The 25,740-nt window shown below is 45.3% G+C and overlaps 1 protein-coding gene across 2 annotated transcripts in view; it reads right to left on the reverse strand.

The window, feature by feature from the left end:
* EXOC3L4 (exocyst complex component 3 like 4) overlaps positions 1-25,740 on the reverse strand; it is a 161,188-nt gene that overhangs the window by 31,560 nt on the left and 103,888 nt on the right. For both annotated transcript variants that reach the window (XM_068254619.1, XM_068254618.1), the window contains exons 8-9: positions 19,629-19,743; positions 14,385-14,507 (exon numbers count right to left, since the gene is read on the reverse strand). In XM_068254619.1, coding sequence (XP_068110720.1) covers positions 14,385-14,507; positions 19,629-19,743 — 238 coding nt within the window. The remainder of the gene's footprint in view (positions 1-14,384; positions 14,508-19,628; positions 19,744-25,740) is intronic.

Consider the following 25,740-nt stretch of genomic DNA (forward strand, 5'->3'; position numbering starts at 1 on the left):
AAATCCTAAGTGCCTCTCCAATTGAACACTCTGTAGTCTGTGGTTCTATAGATATTCAATAGATGTCATGCTGAAATCTTATTTAATTATTATTATTGAGTAATTGTATAGCACTGACATCTTCTGAAGCACTTTACAAAGTACATAGTCATGTCACTGACTGTCCTCAGAGGAGCTTCCATCCATGTTAATGGAAAAAATGTAATGGCTGCCATTCTCACAGTAATAACTTTGCACAATTGGTCACTTGGTGCCTGAGGTGAGAAATTTGGGAAAAGTGGGCGGAGCATAAAACAGCCAATCAAATTTCAGGCATTCATTTTTAATGGGAAAATGTAAACTGCAGCCATTCTTAGATTGTTAATCACAGGGTTCTCAAACTTTGCACAGTTGGCCACTGCGGACTTAAGATTCACGAAAGTGGGTGGAGCCTACAACAGCCAATCAAAATTCACCTATTGATTTTCAAGGGGAATATTTAAACTGCTGCCATTCATACACTGTTAATGGCAGAGGCTTCAAACTTGCTACAGTCGGACACTGGGTGAATTGGGGTTCAGATTCCCTAAAGGAATCGGAACTACAAACAGCCAATTTGATTTCTTTGCTGGATAAACTGCTTCCATTCACACATTTTTTTATGCCAGGAATCCGAAAGCTCACAAATTTGGTTACCGAGGGACTGGGCGTCAAGGTTACAAAAAAGAAAACATTTCACTGGGAAAATGTAAACGGCAGCCATTCTTCCAATGTTAATGCCAGAGTTCTCAAACTCCACACAGTTGGTCACTGGAATTAATATTCAGAAAAGTGGGTGGAGCCTACAACAGCAAATGAAAATTCACTTGTTGATTTTCAAAGGGAAGATTTAAATTGCTGCCATTCTTACAGTGTTAATAGCAGATGCCTCAAACCTGCTACAGTCGGTCACCGGGTGAATTAGGTTCAGATTCAGAAAAGGGGGCGGAGCCTCACAGATAATCAGAGTTGTTTCATTTCAATGGAAATTTTACATTTTTGATGCCAAGGACCCCAAAGCTCACAAACTTACTAATTGAGTGACTGTGTCAAGGTTAGAAAAAGTGGGCGGAGTTAACAACAAATACATAAACAGCCAACGGCTGGTTATCAGCTAGTTATTATAGCTTTATATAGCACTGACATCTCGTGTAGCATTTTCCAGAGTATATAGTTATTGCTGAGGGCAAACAATGCATAAAACGTGGTATGTGCTGCTCACCCCCGGCATTATTTATTATAACCCCCTGTGAGCAGGGCCGGTTAAGGGGTCCGGGGGCAAACTGAAGTGGAGAGGGGGGGGGGCTCTGTTTGAACACCCAATTTGGCGCAGAGATAGATTAAGATGTAATCGGGCCTTAGGTAAAGTAGCAGATCTGGCACCACCTTTGTGGTGCTTTTGGTAATCTGAAATTGAGAGAGGTTAGAGAAGGTGGCAGGTGGGCCCCTTGTTACCCACTAGGCCCCAGGCACCTGCCTTGATTGCCTTGTGGATGATCCTGCTCTGCTTAGGTGCAGTTAGTGAGCATACCTCCCAACATTTTAAAATAAGAAAGTGGGACATTGAGGCCACACCCCTGTCACACCCCTAATCACACCCCTGACACACCCCTAGTCACACATACCATAAAGATTTCATAAGAAACAGGTGTGGTTTTATAATTCAAACCACACTGGTCCTTTCTAGCCTGGTATATTTCCTTCATATTATGTAGAAAAATACATATATTTACATAGATATGCACATGAGTCCTGAAAAAGGGACTAATGGGGAAAAAAGAGGGACAGGGTTTCCAAAGAGGGACTGTCCCTCCAAAAGCGGGACAGTTGGGAGCTATGAGTGAGCTTAAAGGGAACCAGAGATGAAGCACTCATGTATTTTACTATACAGATCATTGGGAACATTAGAGAAAACACCTACCCTGCTCTCTGTTTCATTCTGCACTGCACAGCTTGTTTCTTATCAGCCCAGATAAAATCCCTGACTGAGCATGCAGTCTGGCTTTGCTATAATGACTCAGCTATAATGATTTCTGAGCAGAGCCAGCAGGGGGCAGGCTTGGACTTGAAAAGACATGAGAGAACACAGACTGAGCTATAAATATTCCTGAGCAAAGCCAGACTGAATGCTCAGTCGGGGATTTTATCAGGGCTGATTAGAAACAAGCTGTGCAGTGCAGAATGAAACAGAAATCAAGGTAGGTGTTTTCTCTAATGTTCCCACTGATCTATATGTTAAAATACATATAGATCTATATGTCTCTGGTTCCCTTTAAGCTTAAACGATGGTACTAATTCTGTAAAGCTTGACCAAGAGCCCCTGTTGCCCCTTTTTTCCTGTTGTGTGCTGCAGCCTTTTGTATTTATATATTTTTCATGTGGAGATTGGGGACCTCCATTGCTGCGTGCCTACATTGCATGAAATCTGATTTGTGCTGCTCACCCTCCTGCATTACAACTAATCCCTACTATAGTCATGTGTAGTCTAGGGACGGTTTTAGGGGGAAGCCAAATAACTTATCTGTATGTCTTGGGGTTTGTAGGAGGAAACCAAAGCAAACACGCTGAATCCAGCGCAGGAAGATTTGGGCGCAGCCGGCGCCACCATAGACTGTAATAGGAAATACGGCTATAGCGGCGCACAGTGAGTAACATCGGCGCCGTCAGAAGAGGGAGCTGAAGTTACTTTTAAAACGCAATGGAACATACTGGAAACCGAATTATTTCATTCCCCACCATCTATGGCGGCCTGGAGGGGGAATTGTATTTAACACGGCCGGGAACTTGTGCAGCAGCAGGATCAAGGTGGGTACACACGTCAGATAAAAGTCTTTGGAAAATGAAAGATCACAGACCAATTTTACCCTCTTCCATGTAGTATGAGAGCCACACCTTCACAGTCTATTCTATGGAGCTGAACTCCCCATCAGATAGAAATCTTTGCAAGATGCTGCACACACAGATGCTGTACAGACACAAAAGATCAGTATCTGCAAAATATCTGTTCCTGCAAAAGATCCGTTCCTGCAAAATGCATTCATAGTCTATGATATCTGCAGATCATCATACACACCTTGTTTAACAGACATTTATCTGTAGATCAGATCCACCAGGTTGGATCTTCAGATCCGCAGATAATTGTCTGATCTGCAGATGAATGTCCATTTAACAAGGTGTGTATGAGGATCTGCAGATCTCATAGACTATGAATGCATTTTGCAGGAACGGATCTTTTGCAGGAACAGATCTTTTGCAGATACTGATCTTTTGTGTCTGTACAGCATCTGTGTGTGCAGCATCTTGCAAAGATTTCTGTCTGATGGGGAGTTCAGCTCCATAGAATAGACTGTGTAGGTATGGCTCTCCTACTACATGGAAGGGGGTAAAATTGGTCTGTGATCTTTTATTTTCCAAAGACTTTTATCTGACGTGTGTACCCACCTTCAGCCTTATACCGGCTGGATTCTGCGCCCAAGTCTCCCGCGCCGATATCTCTTGTACGCAAGCAGAGTGCCCACACAGACATGGGGAGAACATTCAAACTTCGGGCAGATAGTGCTCTGGCTGGGTAACAAACCAGGGTCTCCGCGCTGCAAGCCGAGAACGCTAACCACTATGCCACCGCACTTTTGAATATCTATGTGCAGCGACTGCAATCTGATCCATTTTTTTTTTTTGGGCGACAGCAGGCAGCCATTTATAACTGTATAGCCACCTTTTGTTTCTAGCATGGAGACAGCTAATCAGACTGACTGGGGGGGGGGGGGGGAATCAGGAAGAGCCGAGAGTAGCAAGCATGCCCCCCAACTTCGAGATAAGAAAGAGGGTCACTTAAGCCATGCCCCTACCACACCCCTAACCACGCCCCCAACATACCGCTAATCAGGCATGCCATAAAAATGTCATAAGAAAAGTATGTTGTTTTAGAATTCAAATCACACTGGACCTTTCTATCTTGGTTCATTTTTACTTCATATTTGAAAATATCACATTTGTAAAAAAAAAAATGTGTGTATATATATATACACATATATATATATATATATATATATATATATATATATATATATATATATATATATATAAACACACACACACACAATAGTTATAGTTTGCTTTCTTAAAACAGAGAGAATTTGCGATAATTCAGGTTGGAGTGAGCTTGAGATGTCTCCCAGAGCACCACTGCTGAATATATGCAAATTAACCATTGTTACCCTAAGGCCACATACACACATCAGACCATAGTCTTTTGAAAATGAAAGATCACAGACCAATCTTACCACCCTTCATGTAGTATGAGAGCCATACCTTCACAGTCTTTTCTATGGAGCTGAACTCCACATCAGATAGAAATCTTTGCAAGATGCTGCACACACAGATGCTGTACAGACACAACAGATCAGTATCTGCAAAAGATCTGTTCCTGCCAAAGATCCGTTCCTGCAAATTGCATTCATAGTCTATGAGATCTGCAGATCATCATACACACCTTGTTTAACTGACATTCATCTGCAGATCAGACAATCTGCAGATCTGAAAATCCATCCTGGTGGATCTGATCTGCAGATGAATGTCTGTTAAACAAGGTGTGTATGATGATCTGCAGATATCATAGACTATGAATGCATTTTGCAGGAACAGATCTTTTGCAGGAACAGATCTTTTGCAGCTACTGATCTTTTGTTTCTGTACAGCATCTGTGTGTGCAGCATCTTGCAAAGATTTCTATCTGATGGGGAGTTCAGCTCCATAGAATAGACTGTGTAGGTATGGCTCTCATACTACATGGAAGGGTTTAAAATTAGTCTGTGATATTTCATTTTCCAAAGACTATGGTCTGATGTGTGTATGAGCCTTTAGAAGCTAAACACATCTCCAGAACTGCTGGAATGCAATGATGTGTCAGCTTGTTAATTTGTACAGAGCCATAATAATCCAACATGCATACAGACTGTTTCGGATTTTTTGATCCTCCTCAGTGCATGGCATGGATTAATTTGGCTCTATGCAGTAGGGCTTGTAACATCGAGAGGTACAGACTAACCAGCAAGCTCATGGTGACCCAGAACTCATTGGAGTGTGTAAGGGACTACAATGGTCCTAAAAGCCCCCTTACTACGATGTTAAGAAAAACAAAAGTTTTCTTTCTTAAAACAGAAAGAATTTGTGATAATTTTGTTTTCCTTATTATTTTAGTAAGGGGGCTTTTAGGACCATTGTAGTCCCTTAGACACTCCAATGAGTTCTGGGTCACCATGACCTTGCTGGTTAGTCTGTATATATATATATATATATATATATATATATATATATATATATATATATATATATATATATATATATATATATATATATATATATATATATATATATACATACACTAGCCAACCCGCGTCGTAGCATACGCCGCATCTATCTATCTAATAGAGTATGTGCCTCAACCTTGAAGCAAGAAGAATTAGGCTTTCCATGAGAAAATGTATGCGTGCTCAAACACCAAGTTTAACCCTAGCAAGTCTGGCTTTGCAAATCCGGCCTAATTGGCTATTCATGAGGCAATGCTCATGCAAATATGCATTTGCTTTCGCATGCCAAACTATGCAGGGTCCAAAAACCAATACCGCAAAGCGATCGCCCTGCGGGTATTAGTTCATGCTACATTAGCACTATCCAGGAGCGCCACGGGGAGGATTCCGAGTGCCCCCATACAACCGGGGGACTGCGGGGTCCCAGGCTCTCTTACTGCCTGGGAACCACAGCGGCACCCCGGAGGGGGAGGCTGGGTGGCGCAGCTGCACCCCCCCCCCCCCCCCCAAGTGTGGTCAGTGCCGGGGAGAGCCATCCGCACCCACCTCCCAATATTAAAAACAGGCACTTACCTTAACGTCCATTGTGTTCTGCAACATGCACATTAACTTGGGGGCACCACATGAGAAAGGAGTGAAGCATGGGTCACCCCAAGCTTTAGAGCTCAGGGCTGGCTCACATACAACTCCGGGGTGGGGGGAGGACAGGCGCAGACAACTCACTCCAGGGCTTACACCACCAGAGCAAGCCATCCACCACCTGCCTCCAAAGGATACAACTGCAAAAAATGCTTTCCATGAGAAAAATTTTGCGTGCTCAAACACCAAGTTTAACCCTAGCAAGTCTGGCTTTCCAAATCTGGCCTAATTGGCTATTCATGAGGCAATGCTCATGCAAATATGCATTTGCTTTCGCATGCCAAACTATGCAGGGTCAAAAAACCAATACTGCAAAGTGCTCTCTCGCTGCCTGAGAACCACAGCGGCAACCCGGAGTGGGAGGCTGGGTGGCGCAGCCGCCCTTCCCCCCCCCCCCCAAGCGTGGCCAGCGCTGGGGAGAGCCGTCCGCACCCACCTCCTAATATTAAAAACAGCCACTTACCTTAACGTCCATTGGGTTCTGCTACATTCGCATTCATTTTCTCATGGAAAGCATTTTGTGCAGTTTGTATCCTTTGGAGGCAGGTGGTGGATGGCTTGCTCCGGTGGTGTGAACCCTGGAGTGAGTGCGCCTGTCCTCCCCCCCCCCCCCCTCTGGAGTGCTGTATGTGAGCCAGCCCTGAGCTCTAAAGCTCGGGGTGACCCATGCTTCTCTCCTTTCTCATGTGGTGCCCCCAAATTAATGCGCATGTTGCAGAACGCAATGGACGTTAAGGTAAGTGCCTGTTTTTAATATTGGGAGGTGGGTGCAGACGGCTCTCCCCGGCGCTGGCCACACTTGGGAGGGGGTCGTCCACGCCACCCAGCCTCCCCCTCCGGGGTGCCGCTGTGGTTTCCAGGCAGTGAGAGAGCCTGGGACCCTGCGGTCCCCCCAGTTGTATAAAAAGGGGGCATTGGGAATCCTCCCCGTGGCGCTCCTGGAGGCCTGGAGCACACCAAAAACTGCTAGCAGATCCGCAAAATGCTAGCAGATTTTGAAACGCTTTTTCTTATTTTTCTGTAGCATTTCACCTAGCATTTTGCGGTTTTGTAAAGCGTGTTTGTAGATTGTATAGTGGTGTAGTAGATTTCATATATTGTTACAGTAAAGCTGTTACTGAACAGCTTCTGTAACAAAAACGCCTGCAAAACCGCTCTGAACTGCCATTTTTCAGAGCGGTTTGCGTTTTTCCTATACTTTACATTGGAGGCAGAAACGCCTCCGCAATCCAAAAAATGCCTCACCTCGGGAGTATGCGTTTCAGCAAAACGCCTCCCGCTCTGGTGTGCACCAGCCCATTGAAATACATTACCCAAGCGTATCCGCAGCCGCAAGTGGATCGCAAAACGCTGCCGAACCGCTCTGGTGTGCACTAAGCCGGATAGTGCTAATGTAGCATGTAGCAGGGTGACTGCTTTGTGGTATTGGTTTGTGCATGCATTTGCATGAGCATTGCCTCATGAATAGCCAATTAGGCCAGATTTGCAATGTCGGACTTGCTAGGGTAAGGCCTCTTTTCCATGGACTGTAAATAGGCAGTTAAATGGCTCTCAAACTCTCACAACTGCTCACTGCTGCCTGGTAACTGCTCACTGCTGCCTGGTATCTGCTCACTGCTGCCTGGTAACTGCTTGTTGCTGCCTGGTAACTGCTTGTTGCTGCCTGGTAACTGCTTGTTGCTGCCTGGTAACTGCTTGTTGCTGCCTGGTAACTGCTTGTTGCTGCCTGGTATCTGCTCACTGCTGCCTGGTAACTGCTCGCTGCTGCCTGATAACTGCTTGCTGCTGCCTGATAACTGCTTGTTGCTGCCTGGTATCTGCTCACTGCTGCCTGGTAACTGCTTGCTGCTGCCTGGTAACTGCTTGTTGCTGCCTGGTATCTGCTCACTGCTGCCTGGTAACTGCTTGCTGCTGCCTGGTAACTGCTTGTTGCTGCCTGGTATCTGCTCACTACTGCCTGGTAACTGCTTGCTGAGCACACAGCTCAACAGTCCGTGGAAAAGAGGCCTTAAACTTGGTGTTTGAGTACGCATAAATTTTCTCATGCAAAGTACTTCTTCTTCTTGTTTGAAGGTTGAGGCACTTAGTCTATTATATATATATATATATATATATATATATATATATATATATATATATATATATATATATATATATATATATATATATTTTCTTTTAGTTTTGCAAGAACAGCAACTTTTTTTTTATTTGTAAAAGTTTTTCTTCAATGCATATTAATTAGCTTGAAATAATGTTGTGATAAGTGCGTGTGCACAGAACGCAGGGTTTGAGGTTAAGCGGAGATCCTATACATGAAACTTCCCCTGTCGTGCAATCTCTGGTTCCTTATTTCGAGGAATATAAACAGTGGTGAGATGATGAAACGTGACTTCAGGAAACCGTTCTTAGAAGTGAAATAGAGAAATATTCGGCTCTTGGGACTTCCAGACTCTCCTTCCCTAAAAATTGTTATTGTTGGTCTTGATGTCTGAAGCTAGAATTCAGGCATGGGCAAACTTGGCCCTCCAGCTGTTAAGGAACTACAAGTCCCACAATGCATTGCAGGAGTCTGACAGTCACAGTCATGACTCATAAAGGCAAATGCATTGTGGGACTTGTAGTTCCGTTACAGCTGGAGGGCTGAGTTTGCCCATGCCTGATCTAGATGCACAGTGTAAACATATACATATGCGGTAATTTCCCGGACTAAATTGAAGATCTGTACACAGGCAGGTTAAATGTCACTCACTGGGATTGTGTTGCGTGACAGTTTAGTCTTTTGCTTTCTCTCTTTTTTTAACCACTTGCCGACCAATGGATTTTTCACTGATCGGTGCTGCGGGGGCTCTACAGCCCGCAGCACCGATCAGGAGTGCAGAAGGGCGATCAGACTACCCCCCTTTTTTCCCCACTAGGGGGATGTCCTGCTGGGGGGGTCTGATCGCCGCCGGCCATCTGCGTTTTGCGGGGGGGGGGGCTTCTCAAAGCCCCCCTCCGCAGCCATTTCCGCCCTCTTCCTCCTTACCTCCCTCCCTCCCTCTCTCCGTAATGCGCAGGACGAAGTTCCGTCCTGCGCATTGAAGGATAGGCTTCAGCCTATCATATGCCGGCGATCCCCAGCCAATCAGAGGCCGGGGATCGCCGATCTGCCTTACGGCGCTGCTGCGCAGCAGCGCCGTATGATGTAAACAGCGGGGATTTCTTCCCCGCCTGTTTACATTTTGCCGGAGAGCTGCGATCGGCGGCTCTCCGGCTGTTCACGGAGACACCCTCCGTGAACTGACATGGAAAGGCCGCTCGATCGAGCGGCCGTTTCCATGGTAACCCGCAGACGACCAGTTTACGCCAATCGGCGTTAGCTGGTCGTCAAGAGGTTAAAGGGCCTCAGAGCTGAAAGAATAAAAAGTTTTTATACATACCTGGGGCTTCCTCCAGCCCCATGTGCCTGAATCGCTCCCACACCGCCGTCCTCCGCTGCCCGCAGTTTTGGGAACTGGTCCTGTCACTTCCGTCAGTCGGAGCCAGTGTACGCAGGAAAAGTACGCCCTCTACGTATCTTTTCAGTGGCTGCTGGAGAGATATGTAAACAGCACACTTCTCTTATGCAGGCCATATTTTAGCCAACCAACCAATCGACCATCCAATTCGATTATTATAATCGAATTGGATGAAAATTGGTGCTGCCAAGTGCATGCCCAACCGACAAAGCGATCAATTTCGGGACAGAAATTAGCCGCATGGTCGATCGCGCATGCTGGAAGATGTCGGGCCAAAGTTGGTTGGTCGGGTGTGTGGCGGTACAGCGGTCAAATTGCGAACGAGCGACGAGACTACGAAACCCCCGCCGCAATGTATAAATGTATGTAGTGTGTGTGCATTTATACATTACCTGTCTGGTGTCAGCCTCCAAGCGGTTTCCGTCCATCTCGCCGGGTTCCGCATACACGGCGGCGACGCTATGTCTGACGTCAGACACTATGCGCCGCTAGCGTGTATGTACCCGGCGAGATGGACGGACACCGTGCGGAAGCTGCTACAGGACAGGTAATGTATAAATGCACACACACTGCATATATTTATACATTTTGGGGGCAGCGGCGGGCTCAGCCGATTCCCTGATGATTTCATGCTGACATCAGACAGGAATAGGGCTGTAGTGTATGGGCAGATTCGACCAAGAGACAAATTTATCTCTAATCAGATTCGATTAGAGGTAAATTTGTCTCTTGGTCGAATCTGCCCATAATCTTCTAATGTATGGTCACCTTTATGTTAGACTGGGTCCGACTGACGGAAGAGCGGGGACCCAGTACCCGATCTGCAGACAGCGGGGGACTGCGGCGTGGGAGCAATCCAGGCGGATAGGGCTGGAGGAAGCCCCAGGAATGTATAAAATCTTTTTCTTTTTGAGCTCTGGTACACTTTTTAAGGAAGGATCTCACCAACACTCTACATGTGATTATGGGAACGGTTCCTCATACTTTGCCTCTTACCGCTAAGGTGACCTTGTGGTGCGCATTCCGGGCTGCACAAGGGAGAATGCCGGGCATGTGACAGACGCACGGGATGGACTAGGGTAGTGCCCACCCTTATGCTGAGAATACATTATGGGATTTTTTTGCCAGATAGATGGTTCGATAGATAATTTCCGACAGGTCTGATTTTCAAATGTTTTTCTGATCGATTTCTCATAGAAGTGAATGAAAAACAATCGGAAAAACGAGAGGAAAATCAATTCGAAAAATGATCGGAAAATCGATAGGACAGTAAATGCGCTGAAAAATCTCATTGGGTATTCCCAGCATTACTGAAGAGGTGGCGTTCCAGCGCTGAGCCCCCCCCCTCCCCCCCTCGATTCAGGCCACATTGCGCAGGCGCAGAAGGCTCACGTCTGCACAGAACCACGGAGCCCGCTACTGCGCAGGCGCATGCCGTCCTGGGCATGTACAGTGCGGCCATGCTCGTTCTCATGCTGGAGCACGGCTGCCAGGGCCGAATTTCTGGGAAGGCCACAAAGGCCATGGCCTAATTTTGAATGCATTGCCCGCCCTCCTCCCAGTCTTCAGGCACTCCCACCCAGCTCTGCAATAGAAAGAGCATTATCTCAGCATGAGAAATATTGGCCAATCAGAGAGGAACAGAGGTGTGGGAGGGGGAAACAGAAGGGAAAGAGGCTTCAGCCAATCAGGCTGCATTAGGGATCTTTCACACTAGAGGTCTTTTTCTGCGTTTTAACGCCACACCCATAGTTGGAGTTTTCCATGGTAAAATGAAAGTCCACAGACTTTCATTTTACCTTTCACACTTAACGCCGTGTTTTTGAGCGTTGCGTTTTGAAACTTTTTTAGGGCCGACCGCGGTGTTTCTCATTTCATTGATAATCATGTATTGCCGTTAAAACGCCTTCAAAATGCACCAAAACGCTGACAGCCAAAGGCAGCGTTTTGGCCTTTCCTACCGCTGCCTCTAGTGTGAAAGAGCCCATAGTTAAGGTGGCCTTATGCTATCAGATTGACACCGGGTGTGGTGAAATGGTAGATCCCTCTCCACCACACACAGCACATCGTTATTTAGTGGATTTCGGCTGTAATCGATTGAACCACAGCGTTGCACTGCAGGGATGCTTATTCGGATTTAGCGAAAATTCAATTTACGCATTTCCGATCGAAAATCCTAATTTCCGCATTGGAATGCGGAATCCGGAAATACTAGTGCGGTAAGCAGATTTCTGCATAAACTGTGGTATTTCCCACAGAAAACCCACTTACCGCTATGCGGTAATTCTAAGCCAATCAGAAGACTCAGAAAGTTGGAATGAATGAGTCAATCAGGGAAAGCGGAAATTTTTGCCTGAAATCTGCATTGGAATGCGGAAATACGCGGAAGGCGGAAATCGGTAATCTGCATTTCTGACCATCCCTATTGCCCTGTTTGGTGCAATGCAACACTATGACCTATTCGGCCCTGCCTTGCCCCTAGTCAGCGTTTTCTGTCTAGACCAATCGATAGGGTCCAACGATTTCAGGTCAAAATTGATTGAAATTCTCTCCATCGGACATGTTGTTGCAAAAGATTGCTGTCAAATTTGATCAGAGTGATTGAAAGTGCCAGGAATCAAACACGAAAACCGATAGCTTTAAAGACAAGTTCTTGCCGTGAGCGAACGCATGCGATTGCAATAGCACAAATGCTAATTGAATGTAAACAACCTTTTAGAAATCTGTGCAGTGTTCTGATACGAGCCAGGCAGGGGCTGCAGCCTGCAGACATGAACCAGAACTGAAATTGAACACTGAGAACAAATCGCGGGCCAACCACAATGTCTAGTACAGAGGTGGCTTTAGAGTATGCGGGGCCTGGGGCGAGTGTCATATGCGGGGCCTAGAGACATATGCTGTGGATAGACACGCACACGCGCACACACACACTGTGGAATCACACACTCTGTACAGGTTAGATAGTTAGGTACCTGCAGTATAGTTTAGATAAGTAGGGGGCGGGGCCCCCAGTATAGGTTAGATAGGTAGGTGCCCCACAGTATAGATTAGATAGGTGCCTGCAGTATAGATTAGATAGGTGCCTGCAGTATAGATTAGATAGGTGCCTGCAGTACAGATTAGATAGGTGCCTGCAGTACAGATTAGATAGGTTCCTGCAGTATAAAATTAGATCGGTGCCTGCAGTACAGATTAGATAGGAAGGTGCCCTGCAGTATAGATTAGATAGGTGCCTGCAGTACAGATTAGATAGGTGCCCTGCAGACAGTATAGATTAGATAGGTGCCTGCAGTACAGATTAGATAGATAGGTGCCCTGCAGACAGTATAGATTAAATAGGTGCCTGCAGTACAGATTAGATAGATAGGTGCCCCGCACTATAGATTAGATAGGTGCCCCGCAGTATAGATTAGATAGTTGCCTGCAGTACAGATTAGATAGGTGCCTGCAGTATAGATTAGATAGGTGCCTGCAGTATAGATTAGATAGGTGCCTGCAGTACAGATTAGATAGGTGCCTGCAGTACAGATTAGATAGGTTCCTGCAGTATAGATTAGATAGGTGCCTGCAGTACAGATTAGATAGGTGCCTGCAGTATAGATTAGATAGGTGCTTGCAGTATAGATTAGATAGATAGGTGCCTGCAGTACAGATTAGATAGATAGGTGCCTGCAGTATAGATTAGATAGGTAGGTGCCTGCAGTATAGATTAGATAGGTAGGTGCCTGCAGTATAGATTAGATAGGTGCCTGCAGTATAGATTAGATAGATGCCTGCAGTACAGATTAGATAGATGCCTGCAGTATAGATTAGATAGATAGGTGCCCTGCAGTATAGATTAGATAGGTGCCCCGCAGTATAGATTAGATAGTTGCCCCGCAGTATAGATTAGATAGGTGCCCCGCAGTATAGATAAGATAGGTGCCTGCAGTACAGATTAGATAGGTGCCTGCAGTATAGATTAGATAGGTGCCTGCAGTACAGATTAGATAGATAGGTGCCCTGCAGTATAGATTAGATAGTTGCCCCGCAGTATAGATTAGATAGGTGCCTGCAGTATAGATTAGATAGGTGCCTGCTGTATAAATTAGATAGGTGCCTGCAGTACATATTAGATGGGAAAGTGGCTGCAGCGGTGGGGAGAGCGGGCATGGTTGTTAAAAACTCACGTTTCTTCCTCCGGTGCTCACAGCTTCCATCTCTTTCCTGTACCGGCATCTGTGTATTGGTAACAGCGCCCCCTGGGATGACGTGACCGCATGTCACCACAGGGGGCGCTGTTACCAATACACAGATGCCGGGACAGGAAAGAGAATGAAGCTGTGAGCATCAGAGGAAGAAACGTGAGTTTTTAACTACTATGCCTGCTCTACCCACCACTGCAGAGAGTGCAGGGCCTCTTCAGGTGCGGGGCCTGGGGCGATTGCCCCACTTGCCACCCCCAAAGGCAGGTGACGGCTCTGGTCTAGTAGCCACCTCCCTCCCTTATAAAGTTCCCTGGTGTCTAGTGACCCCCTCCCTCCCCTCTACAGTTCCCTGGTGTCTAGTGGCCTCCTCCCTCCCCTATACAGTTCCCTGGTGTCTAGTGGCCTCCTCCCTCCCTTATGCAGTTTTCTGATGTCTAGAGACCCCCACCCTCCCCTATACAGTTCCCTAGTGCTTCTAGTGTTTTTCCCCTACCTCCCCATATGGCTTCCCCGGCGTTTTAGGGCTTTACCTCCAGTATAGCTTTCCTGGCAGTCTATAGTGGGCCAAACATAATGCAAAATGCGGAAACCACTTTAGGGCCAAAGTGGATGGCTCTGAGGGCCATATTTGGCCCGCAGGTCGGAGTTTGACAAGTATGCTCTAACAGCAGCTGTATCAGCTCATGTGTGGGGTTGTTGGAGGGGGAGAGGGGGTGGGACAAACCAACACTTACCGTATTGTGGGGGCTGATTAAGTGTTTCACGTATGGGCAGAGGATCTTGGCGGACTTCATAATGACGCTGAACTCTGTGCCGTTATTCAGCCAGCTCTTGGTGATCAGTTTCTGGAACTGCGGCTGGAAGATTTGTAAAGAAATAGCGGTAACCATTAATGTTTTGTTTCAAAGCTTTAAAAATAAGACAACATGCTGAATACACAGATGTCTGTTATCTCATTAGTTTAACTTCTGTACTAATTTGGACAGCCAATCAGTTTCTGCGGTGGCCACTTCCAGAAATCCCTGCAAAGACACAGCAGTGACAGCTAACTTCGTCTCCAGACAGGCTGAGGTGACACTAAGCACAGGAGACTTGAAATGACTGAATTCACTCTGTTCAGAGCACAGTGCTGATATGCAAGACATGGGCAACTCCCATGCAGTACCAAAAATACTTTATTATTGTCATTAACTAGAGTTCTTTATTATCATCATTATTTAGTATTTATGTAGCGCTGACATTTTCCACAGCACTTTAGGCAGTACAGTAATGTCACTGACTGTCCTCAGAGGAGCTAACAATCTAATCCTACCATAGTCAGAGTCTAATGTCCTACCATATTATTATTATTATATATTTATATAGCACTGACATCTTCTGCAGCACTGTACAGAGTACACAGTCATGTCACTGACTGTCCTCAGAGGAGCTCACAATCTAATCCTACCATAGTCATAGTCTAATGTCCTACCATATTATTATGTATTTATATAGCACTGACATCTTCTGCAGCACTGTACAGAGTACACAGTCATGTCACTGACTGTCCTCACAGGAGCTCACGATCTGATCCTACCATAGTCATAGTCTAATGTCCTACCATATTAATATTATGTGTTTATATAGCACTGACATCTTCTGCAGCACTTTACAGGGTACATAGTCCTGTCACTGACTGTTCATAAATTGGGGGGGAGGGGGGGGGGGGTCAGGCAAGAGGCAACAGCGGCCTGGCCTTGGGCGCCAAACTGGCCAGAAACAGCCCTTTCTTCTAACCGCAGCTAGATGTATGGAGGAGTTGTGGTGTAGAGGGATTAGGACATTAGAAAAGGGAAGTAACAGCAAACTCAGGAAGAAATCACATTTCACAACCTTAATAATGAACACAAAATTCAGAAAGAAGAAGATGGTTAATGAAGAAATAAGCCACCTCCAAGAAGACCAGATGACCCAGAGGAGATGTTCTGAAATGTGCAGGAAGTGTGGAGTGACAACTGCAAAGAGAAGGTCTCACAGTGGTGGGATGACCACAGGAGATGTGGCAATGGATGGTCATGGAGAAAAAAAAAAACTTTCAAAGAAGTATGTGAAAACGAAAGGAACGAGAATTAATTTAAAATGAATTTGAACCAGAGACGAAGCACCCTCATGTATCTATCTTCTTTCTATGTACATAAAATCGTGTGTGTGTGCGCGTGTGTGCGTGTGTGTCGCGATCACTCGAAAACACCTTGACCAATTTGAACGAAACTTGGTATACAGATCCCTTACTACCTAGGGTGATATGTTCTGGGGGTCTCGCCCCCCCCCCCCCCCCCCCCCCCTGCACACCTGGGCGTAGCTACAAGCAGCTAATCAGATTTCACCCATTCATGTCAATGGAAAAAATGTAAAAGGCTGCCATTCTCACAGTAATCAAGCCAGAGTCCCCACACTTGGCACAGTTGGTCACTTGGTGACTTAAGTTACAAATCCAGGAAAAGTGGGCGGAGCATAAAACAGCCAATCAAATTTCAGCCATTCATTTTAAATGGGAAAATGCAAACTGCAGCCATTCTTACACTGTTAATGGCATGGTTCTCAAACTTGACACACTTGGTCACTGGGTGAATGGGATTATTTTACAGGAAAGGGGGTGGAGCCTACAACAGCCAATCAAAATTCACCTATTGATTTTCAAGGGGAATATTTAAACTGCTGCCATTCTTACCCTGTTAATGGCAGAAGCTTCAAACTTGCTACAGTCGGTCATTGGGTGACTGGAGACCAAATTCACTAAAGGAGCAGGGCCACAAGCAGCCAATCAGATTTCCTTGGTGGATAAACTGCTTCCATTAACACATTTTTGATGCCAGGAAAGTGGGAGGAGCCAAAAACAAATTTACTGGGAAAAATGTAAACTGCCACCATTCTTACAACGTTAATGGCAGGGTTCTGAAACTTTGCACGGTTGGCCACTGGGTGAATGAGATTAAGATTTTGGAGAATGGGTGGAGCCTACAACAGCCAATAAAAATTCACATTTTTAAACCATTCTTATACGGTTAATAGCAGATGCCTCAAACCTGGTACAGTTGGTGACTGGGGTTCAAATTCAGAAAAGGGGGTCGAGCCACAAACAGCCTATCATATTTGTTTTTATTTCAATGGGAATATACAAAGTATTGATACCAAGGACCCCAAAGCTGATAAACTTGGTAATTGAGTGACTGTATGACAAGGTTAGTTTTTTTTTACATGGCAGGGTTCTTGACACAATTGGCCAATGGGAGATAGGGATTAATATTCAGAAATGGGGTGGAGCCTACAACAGCCAATCAACATTCACCTATTGATTTTCAAGGGGAATATTTACATTGCTACCATTCTTACACTCTTAATGGCAGAGGCCTCAAACCTGATACAGTCAGTCATTGGGTGACTGGGGTCCAAATTCACTAAAGGGGGTAGGGCCACAAACAGCCAATTAGATTTGTTAGATTGATTTCAGCCATTCTGTTATTGGCAGGGTTCTCAAACTTGACACAGATGGCCACTTGGTAACTTGGATTAATATTCAGGAAAGTGGGTGGAGCCTACAGCATACACTCTTAATAACAGAGGCCTCAAATCTGGTGAAGTCAGTCACTGGGAGACTGCCAAAATGGGGTTTAAATGTTTAATTTCAATGGAAAAATGCAACTTATTGATGCCAAAGACCCCACAGCTCATAAACTTGGTTATTGAGTGACTGTATGTCTAAGTTAAAAATAGTGGGTGGAGCCAAAAACAACTAACTTTTTACAGGGGAAAATATAAACTGCAGCCATTCCTACACTGTTAAGCAGGGTTCTCAAACACTTGACACACTTGGTCTCTGGGTGGCCGGGATTAATATTCAGAAAAGTGGGTGGAGCCTACAAGAGCCAATCAAAATTCACCTATTGATTTTCAAGGGGAATATTGGAACTGCTGCCATTTATACACGGTTAATGGCAGAGGACTCAAACCTGCTACAGTTGGTCATTGGGTGACTGGGTTCAAATGCTGTAGAGGGGCAAAGCCACAAACAGCCGATCTGATTGGTTTAATTTCTATGGGAATATACTAATTATTGATGCCAAAGACCCCAAAGCTCACAAACTTGATCATTGAGTGCTTCTGCGTTAGGGTTAGAAAACGTGGGCAGAGCCAAAACCAGTCAAATACATAAATGGGCAACGCCGGGTCACCAGTGGGTGGAGACAAATATAAATTTCACTGGGAAAATGTAAACTGCAGCCATTCTTACACTGTTAATGGTAGGGATCTTAAACTTTGCACAGTTGGTCACAGGTGACTGGGATTAATATTCAGAAAAGTGGGTGGAGCCTACAAAAGTGAATCAAACTTCACCTATTGCTTTTCAAAGGGAATATTTAATTGCTGCCATTCTTGTACCGTTATTGGCACAGGCCTCAAACCTGGTACAGTTGGTCATTGGGTGACTGGGGTTCAAATTCAGAAAAGGGGGTGGAGCCACAAACAGCCAATCAGATTTATTTTCATTTCAATGCAAATTATTGATGCCAAAGACCGCAAAGCTCACAAACTTGGTCATTGAATAATTGTATGTTAGGGTTAGAAAAAGTGGGCAGAACCAAAACACCAGCCAAATACATACCCGAGCAACGCCGGGCAATCAGCTAGTATGACAATAAAACAAGTATTACACTCACATCTCCATCAGCATAAAACAGCGTTTTGCATAAAAGTTCAGCGTCCTGGATCATCTATGCATGCAGTCTCCGTCTGCCGTCCCGAAGCTCCGCCCCAACACGTTTCGTCACATGGACTCGTCAGGGGCTACCATATGGGCAATTGCCCCAGCAACGTCTTTGGTAGGGTAGTGTCTCACCTGTTCTGGCGGGCGCAATCCTTGGAGCCATGCTCCCAGATTTATCCACCACTGGCTGAATCTTCTCAATGACCCGCTGCATCTCATTACATAATAACACGTGCCGGGTCACCAAGGAGAAGCGCCCCTGTGAGGATGGAGACATAATAACATGCCGCGGGTGCAAGGACCAATGGAGGAGTGTGCCCACCAGGACATGTGAGTCACTACTCTGCCAAATATTCTGCAGGGGCTCCGGGAAGCACAGCTAAGTTGGAAAGTGACAAAAGAGCTCTCGGTGTAAACCAGCCCTCACTGAGGCGCCTTTTGCTCTGGCTGGTATTATTCTGGCACTGTATTCAGCCTGAGGAAGAAGGCTGAGACCCACAAAACGAGTTGCTAAGTGCGTATTAACGTTCGTTGGCATTACGCGAATTTGTCTTCATTGGGGTAAGCCACCTCAATTAATTTGTATTTTTTTTGCATTGGAACACAGGAATTTGTGAAAATAGGCTGAAAGTGATAGCGGTAATCGGCATTGGTGGAAAGTGGAATTTAGGCAGAAGCAGAATTTACTACTATCCCTAGTCCTTGTATGGAGAATCTCCTGTATATTGTGTGTTGCACTTTATTTGCATATACTGATATTTTGTATGCATAGCTTTGCACATTATTTGCAATAAACACTATTGCACAGTATTAGTACATGTTTCAGTGTCTGTATTGCTGCAAACTGATCTACCCCTGCTCCTCCCTTCAGGCTTGTAACAGCACAAGCGACTTAACGTGAGCCTGAAGCGGTTTTGAAATTTAAAAAAAATTTCCTCTGGGTTCTCAGCACGGTCACTCCCGTTATTAGACTTCGACCAATGCGTCGGAGACCACTCTCTTCCCCTGCGGGAGGCTGCAGAAGTCTTCAGGAGCCTTAATGCTCCCGTAGACTGGTGGCTCCGCAGTGAGCATGCGCAGTACGGTGGTCTAGAGTAGATCAAACATAATGCAAAGTGGGGAAACCACATGAAGGCCATATTTGATGTCTCTGTTGGCCATATTTGACCTGCAGGCTGGAGATTGACATGTATGCTCTAGGAAAGAACATACTGACACCTTAGATCAGTCTCACCTTGGTTTCCTTTGAGAAGAGATGGAACAGATGTTGTTTTAATTTATCTGTTGCAGCTTCCAGACTACTCCGTGCCTCCAGAAATGGTTCCTCATCTGACTGCGTCGTGTTGTGTCTGCAAAACAGATGAGCATTGTGAAGAATACTGCACTGTAACACCTGGCAGAAGATAACAAGATATTGCAAAGTACTTGGACATCGCACAGAGGTATGTGGATCCAGAATGAACCTACTTCTGTGCTTGCCTCAGGTCTGGTTTGCTTTAAAAACTTCCCTGCCACAGGCTATTTCTCACATTTCACCCTCCTACCATTCATTCACCAATAACTTTATCGCTACTTATCACACCAAAATGATCTATACATTGTTTTTTGCAGGACAAACAAGGCTTTCTTTGGGTGGTACTTTTTGCTAAGAATTATTTTATTTCCTATGCATTTAAAAGGGAACTAAAAAAAAAGTGCTACTGTAGATAAAACCCACACATTTTATTTGCCCATTTGTCACGGTTGTTACAACATTTAACTTATGTCCCTAGTACGGGCCAGTGCACATCAAAAAGCGCTAGCGTAATCGCAAACGCTCAGCGCTTTTTGAAGTGATTTTTTTTTTTTTTTTTTTACAGTAGAGCTGAAACTGAACAGCTACTGTAACAAAAACGCTTGGAAAATCGTGGCGATCTAGCGCTTTTCAGAGTGATTTTCCATTTTCCTATACTTAACATTGAGGCTGAATTGCCTCAGAAAAGCACAGAAATGCTGCAGGACCTGCGTTTGTGTTTGGGAGAAAAATCACTTTGCTCTGGTGTGATCCATCCCATTCAAATACATTAGCCAAGCACTTTTTAAAGCGCTAGTCTTTTTAAAGGTGCTCAAGAAGCGCTCTTGGTGTGCATCAGCCCTACAATGTATGGTGACAACATTTTATTTGGAAATTAAGATGTATTTTTTCCAGCTTTGTGCTTGTTTATACCATATCAAAAATTACAAGTCCTTGTTTGCAAAAATGATAATAATATACCCTCATAACATACATATTAAAAAAAAAGATGAGTCCCTAAGGTAACTATTTATGCACTGTTTTAGATGCTGTTATTTTTTTTTACAAGTGTTTTATTTGGGGGAATATGGGGGAGAGGGTAGAAGTGATTAATAACTGTAGGAGATTTTTTTTGAATGTATTTTAATGTATTCCCGCTGAAGCCAATGATTGTTCATTCACAGGCACATTGATGGGCTTTGGAAACATATGTTCCCATTCACCGACCAGTACTCGGTGGAATGGCAACGAGGGCGCATGTGGTGCATGGTTATGAAAATGTGTGTGTGTGTATATATATTTATATATGCCCCTGATCCCAGCATGTTGTTCTCAGAAATGTACTGGAAAGCTGGTGGCTGAATAGGCTGCATTTTCATGTTCTGCTCACATGCGGGGAAACGCTGCATATTTGGATTTAGTGAAAACGTCCCCAAATCAAAATGAGCATTTACCACTTGTCTTTATTATTATGCTGACTTTACTTAATAGGACAATCTGAAGGCTGACATATTTATTTCCTTTTAAACGATACCAGTTGCCTGGCAGCCCTGCTGGTCTATTTGGCTGCAGTAGTGTCTGAATCCCACCAGAAACAAGCATGCAGCTAATCTTGTAAGCTCTGACAGTAATGTCAGAAACACATGCGAGGCAGAGGATCAGCAGGACTGCCAGGCAACTGGCATTGCTTATAAGAAAATAGCCTCCGTATGTCTCTCACTTCAGTTGTCCTTTAATATCAGAAACCATTATTAGGAATAATAAGTAAAAGAGTAAATTAGGAAGGAAGCAGATACTTTTTCAAACCACCACGTTTGATTTGAACACAGCTTGATGTCACAACAAATCTTTCGATAAATCACTTTCTAAGGCCTTGTTCACACTGCGTTTCGATCGTGAGTCCGCTCGCAATTTTTTTTCCTCTACCGGTGCTTGGGTGGGCGTTGCGTTTTTGTGAAAAGCACTTTTCTAAGCACTTTTCCCCGATCGTTTTTTTAATTCACTCCCTGACGCAAGTCAGGAAGTGAGCTCTTTGACATGGAAAAGAATAAATACAATGTATATGTTCTTAAAGGGAAGGTTCAGGGACGCTTTGAAAAAAATAAAAATCCTAATCCACTTACCTGGTGCTTCCTCCAGCCCGTGGCAGGCAGGAGGTGCCCTCGCCGCCGCTCCGCAGGCTCCCGGTAGTTCTGAGCCTGCGCAGTACAGCCCGGACGTCATCGCGCCCGCGTGAGGCGCATTTTGGAGCACAGAAGAGCCCGACCTGGCAGCCAGCCTGGCCAGGTCAGGTGCGCCACCGGAGAAGACCGTGAGCCTGCGGAGCCGCGGCGAGGGCACCTCCTGCCTGCCACGGGCTGGAGGAAGCCCCAGGTAAGTGGATTTGGATTTTTATTTTTTTCAAAGCGTCCCTGAACCTTCCCTTTAAAAACGCTCACGCCATCGCTGCACAAAGCGATTTTGTGAGAGTTTTGCGTTTTCCTATACCTTCCATTGAGTTGGAATCGCCTCAAAAATGGTCCAGGCACCGCTTCTCTGAGAGAATAGGAAACGAACCGCTCAGATGTGAACTCTGTCATAGAGAATCATTGCACAAGCGTTTTTAGGCCGATTTTGAAAATCACCCGCGTTTGAAAAAAGGGCAAAAACGCCCTTAGTATGAACGAGCCCTGAGAGAGTTTAAATTGGATAAATAGCTGTTTTCAGACCCTGAAGATCCATTATTGTTCATTAACAATGTTAGATGTCTATAAAGCTGGTGACCTCATTCCGAGGAGGAAGTGACATCAGCGATAGACACATCTGTGTCACCCATGTTTTTATTCTTTCAGCAGGAACAATAGAAGCGGGGGTCTGCACCGGGGGATTCCAGGAGGACGGAAAGGAAATTGGCTAATGTATCAATCAGCAGAATATTAATGCTGAGTCTGTAGTGAAATATAAATAGGCCTTAATTCACAAAGCAGTTTAGACTAATCTACAGATGGTTTGTTTGATAAAATACTGCAATCAGTAGTGTACAAACTGAATTCACGGAACGTTTTCCATCTGGTCTAAACAGAGCCAGGACAAGGCCCTCCTCCAGCACCCAAGGCTGAGACACCAAAGTGCGCCCCTCCATCCCTCCCACCCCAGCTGTCACACACTGATTGCTATTAGACTAAAGCTACGTACAAACATACGACAACGACCGTTCGTTGTGAACGACGAACTAACTTTTAATTGACGAAAGAACGTAAAGTTAGCTTTAAAGGTGTGTAACGATCTGATCGTTAGAACGAATGTTACATCACATAAAGCAACTATTGCGCTTGCGCATAAAAATGAAAAGTTCCATGAAAAATAGTGAAATGCGCATGTCAAGCCTAGTACAAACGACCGTTTCCAACGATGTACTACTTTTGCAAACGATCGTCGTTGGAAAAAATTCGCCAAGCTAGATCGTTAGTTTTTAACGATCTAGCTCTTCCGTCGTTTGATTTAATGGTCGTTGGCTGCTTTTTTAAAAGCGATCGTCGTTTGAAATGATCGGGGAACGATCGTTTCAAACGACTATAGTCACATGTGTGTACGCACCTTTAGAGGAGCCCCAGGGCCCCCAACACCTTAATCTCTGGTTACCTGGCTTGCAGTCACTGCCATGTATCCCCTTTTTTATGCCTCTGTGCTTTAAACACAATTAGGGAATAATAGCTGCATACCTCCCAACTTTTTGAGATGAGAAAGAGGGACACTTAAGCCACACCCCTGATCACGCCCCCATCACACCCCTAGTCACGCATACCATAAAGATTTCATAAGAAGAATATGTTGTTTTCTAATTCAAAGCACACTGGTCCTTTCTATCCTGGTTCATTTTCCTTCATATTAACATTTTAAAATTAGTAATAAATCAATGTAAAGGATGGGAGTAACGTTTAGAGTCAATCAAACACATTTATTAGTAGAGATATATATATATATATTTACATAGAAAGAGGGACAAAGTTCTGTAAGAGGGACAAATGATAAGGAAATAGGGACAGAGGGACAGGTCTCCCAAAGAGAGACTGTCCCTCCAAAAGAGGGACAGTTGGGAGCTATGTAGCTGAGTGAGTTGTGCGCCCCCTCCTACACTGCGCCCTGAGGCTGGAGCCTCTCTCGCCTCTGCCTCAGTCCGGCCCTGGGTCTAAAAATGTTTGGTAATTCTGACATGAACGTTGTATTCACAAAAGTGAAAGTGGGCGTGTTCAGTAGGTATTTCCCCACAGAGGGTAGACCAGCTTGTCCCTTTTGGGAAGTTATATCTGTCAGGCAAACAGGGCCGGAGCTACCATAGGAAAAAATGGGCAGTTGCCCCAGGGCCCCAGAGCCTGTAGGGGCCCCCAAGGTGTCCTTCCCCATCTTAACTGTTGCTCCCCAGGGACTCTGCAGAGTCTGTTAAGTTGGGAGGTTATTGGGGGAGAGTCAGTAGTCAGCTCAGGGGCCCAGGAGGGAAATTTGGCTGCAACAAAGGGCCTCTAATGGCGCTTTTTTGGTCGGGGGTGTCTGTTAGGGGGCCCCCAGGATAATTTTGCGCTAGGGCCCAATTGTTACTTGAACCGGCCCTGCAGGCAAAATTAGCCCTTTTGGCCTCAATTCACTAAGCATTACCACATTCAGTAATGCAGAAAACTATTTGGGGCCCCAAGGCAAGTTTTACATGGGGTCCTAAGTACTTTAATGATATGGAACCCCAAAACCTATCAAGGACCGCTGCAGTGTGAGAGAGGTGTAAGCGGAGCAAGGAAAGAGTTTTTTAGGTATTACTACTATTCAATAGTACATACAGAGGTGTTCATTACCGGCATAGCACCAATAAGATGGATGGAGGAGGGCCCCTAGTGGACCCATCTGGTCCAGAGGCCCCGATGGGGTTGCAACCTCTGCACCCCATATTGCTGCACCACTGATTTCTCATTAAAGAGAGCCCGAAGTGGGCTCAAAAAATGACACAAAAAAAAGTAGACTACGTGATCTGCGGGGCTGAGCGGGTCAGGTAGAGTGACCATATTTTTGTGGGTCCAACCTGGGACGGGGAGGGGGGCGTGGGGGGGGGCGAAAAGTGGGGAGGACTGAGGAGCGCGCAGCGGCGAAGACTGGGGGGGGGGGGGGGGGGAATGGGCGTGGCCATGACATTGTATGGGCGGAGCTAACATAATGATGTAACAGCGAGGCATAAGAAAGCAGTGTTTACGCCATGATGTGGACAAACGAGACTTTGCATCATGGGTGTGCAGAAACTGTGTGATGCTAATAGTATACCGTAACCACAAAGCAGCAAACATAGCCATCTATGACCATTAAATAATAAATGCAGTAAAAGTTACCCCGGACACCAGAAAATAAACGCAATAGGCAACATGTCAGCACAAAATAACCGCAATGCGAGCAACATGTCAGTACAAAATAAACGCAATGCGGGCAAACATGTCAGTACAAAATAACCGCAATGCGGGCAACATGTCAGTACAAAATAAACGCAATGCGGGCAACATGTCAGTAGAAAATAAACGCAATGCGGGCAACATGTCAGTACAAAATAAACGCAATGCGGGCAAACATTTCAGTACAAAATAAACGCAATGCGGGCAACATGTCAGTACAAAATAAACGCAATGCGGGCAAACATTTCACCAGAAAAGAAACGCAATGCGGGCAAACATTTCACGAGAAAATAAACGCAATGCGGGAAAACATTTCACCAGTAAAGAAACGCTCTGCGGGCAAACATTTCACCAGAAAAGAAACGCACTGCAGGCAAACATTTCACCAGACAAGAAACGCACTGCGGGCAAACATTTCACCAGAAAAGAAACGCACTGCGGGCAAACATTTCACCAGAAGATAAACGCAATACAGGCAAACATTGCACCAGAAAAGAAACGCAATGCGGGCAAACATTTCACCAGACAAGAAACGCACTGCGGGCAAACATTTCACCAGACAAGAAATGCACTGCGGGCAAACATTTCACCAGACAAGAAAAACATTTCACCAGACAAGAAACGCACTGCGGGCAAACATTCCACCAGACAAGAAACGCACTGCAGGC

Source organism: Hyperolius riggenbachi, chromosome 9 (assembly GCF_040937935.1).
Source record: "Hyperolius riggenbachi isolate aHypRig1 chromosome 9, aHypRig1.pri, whole genome shotgun sequence".
In the NCBI taxonomy this organism is placed as follows: domain Eukaryota; kingdom Metazoa; phylum Chordata; class Amphibia; order Anura; family Hyperoliidae; genus Hyperolius; species Hyperolius riggenbachi.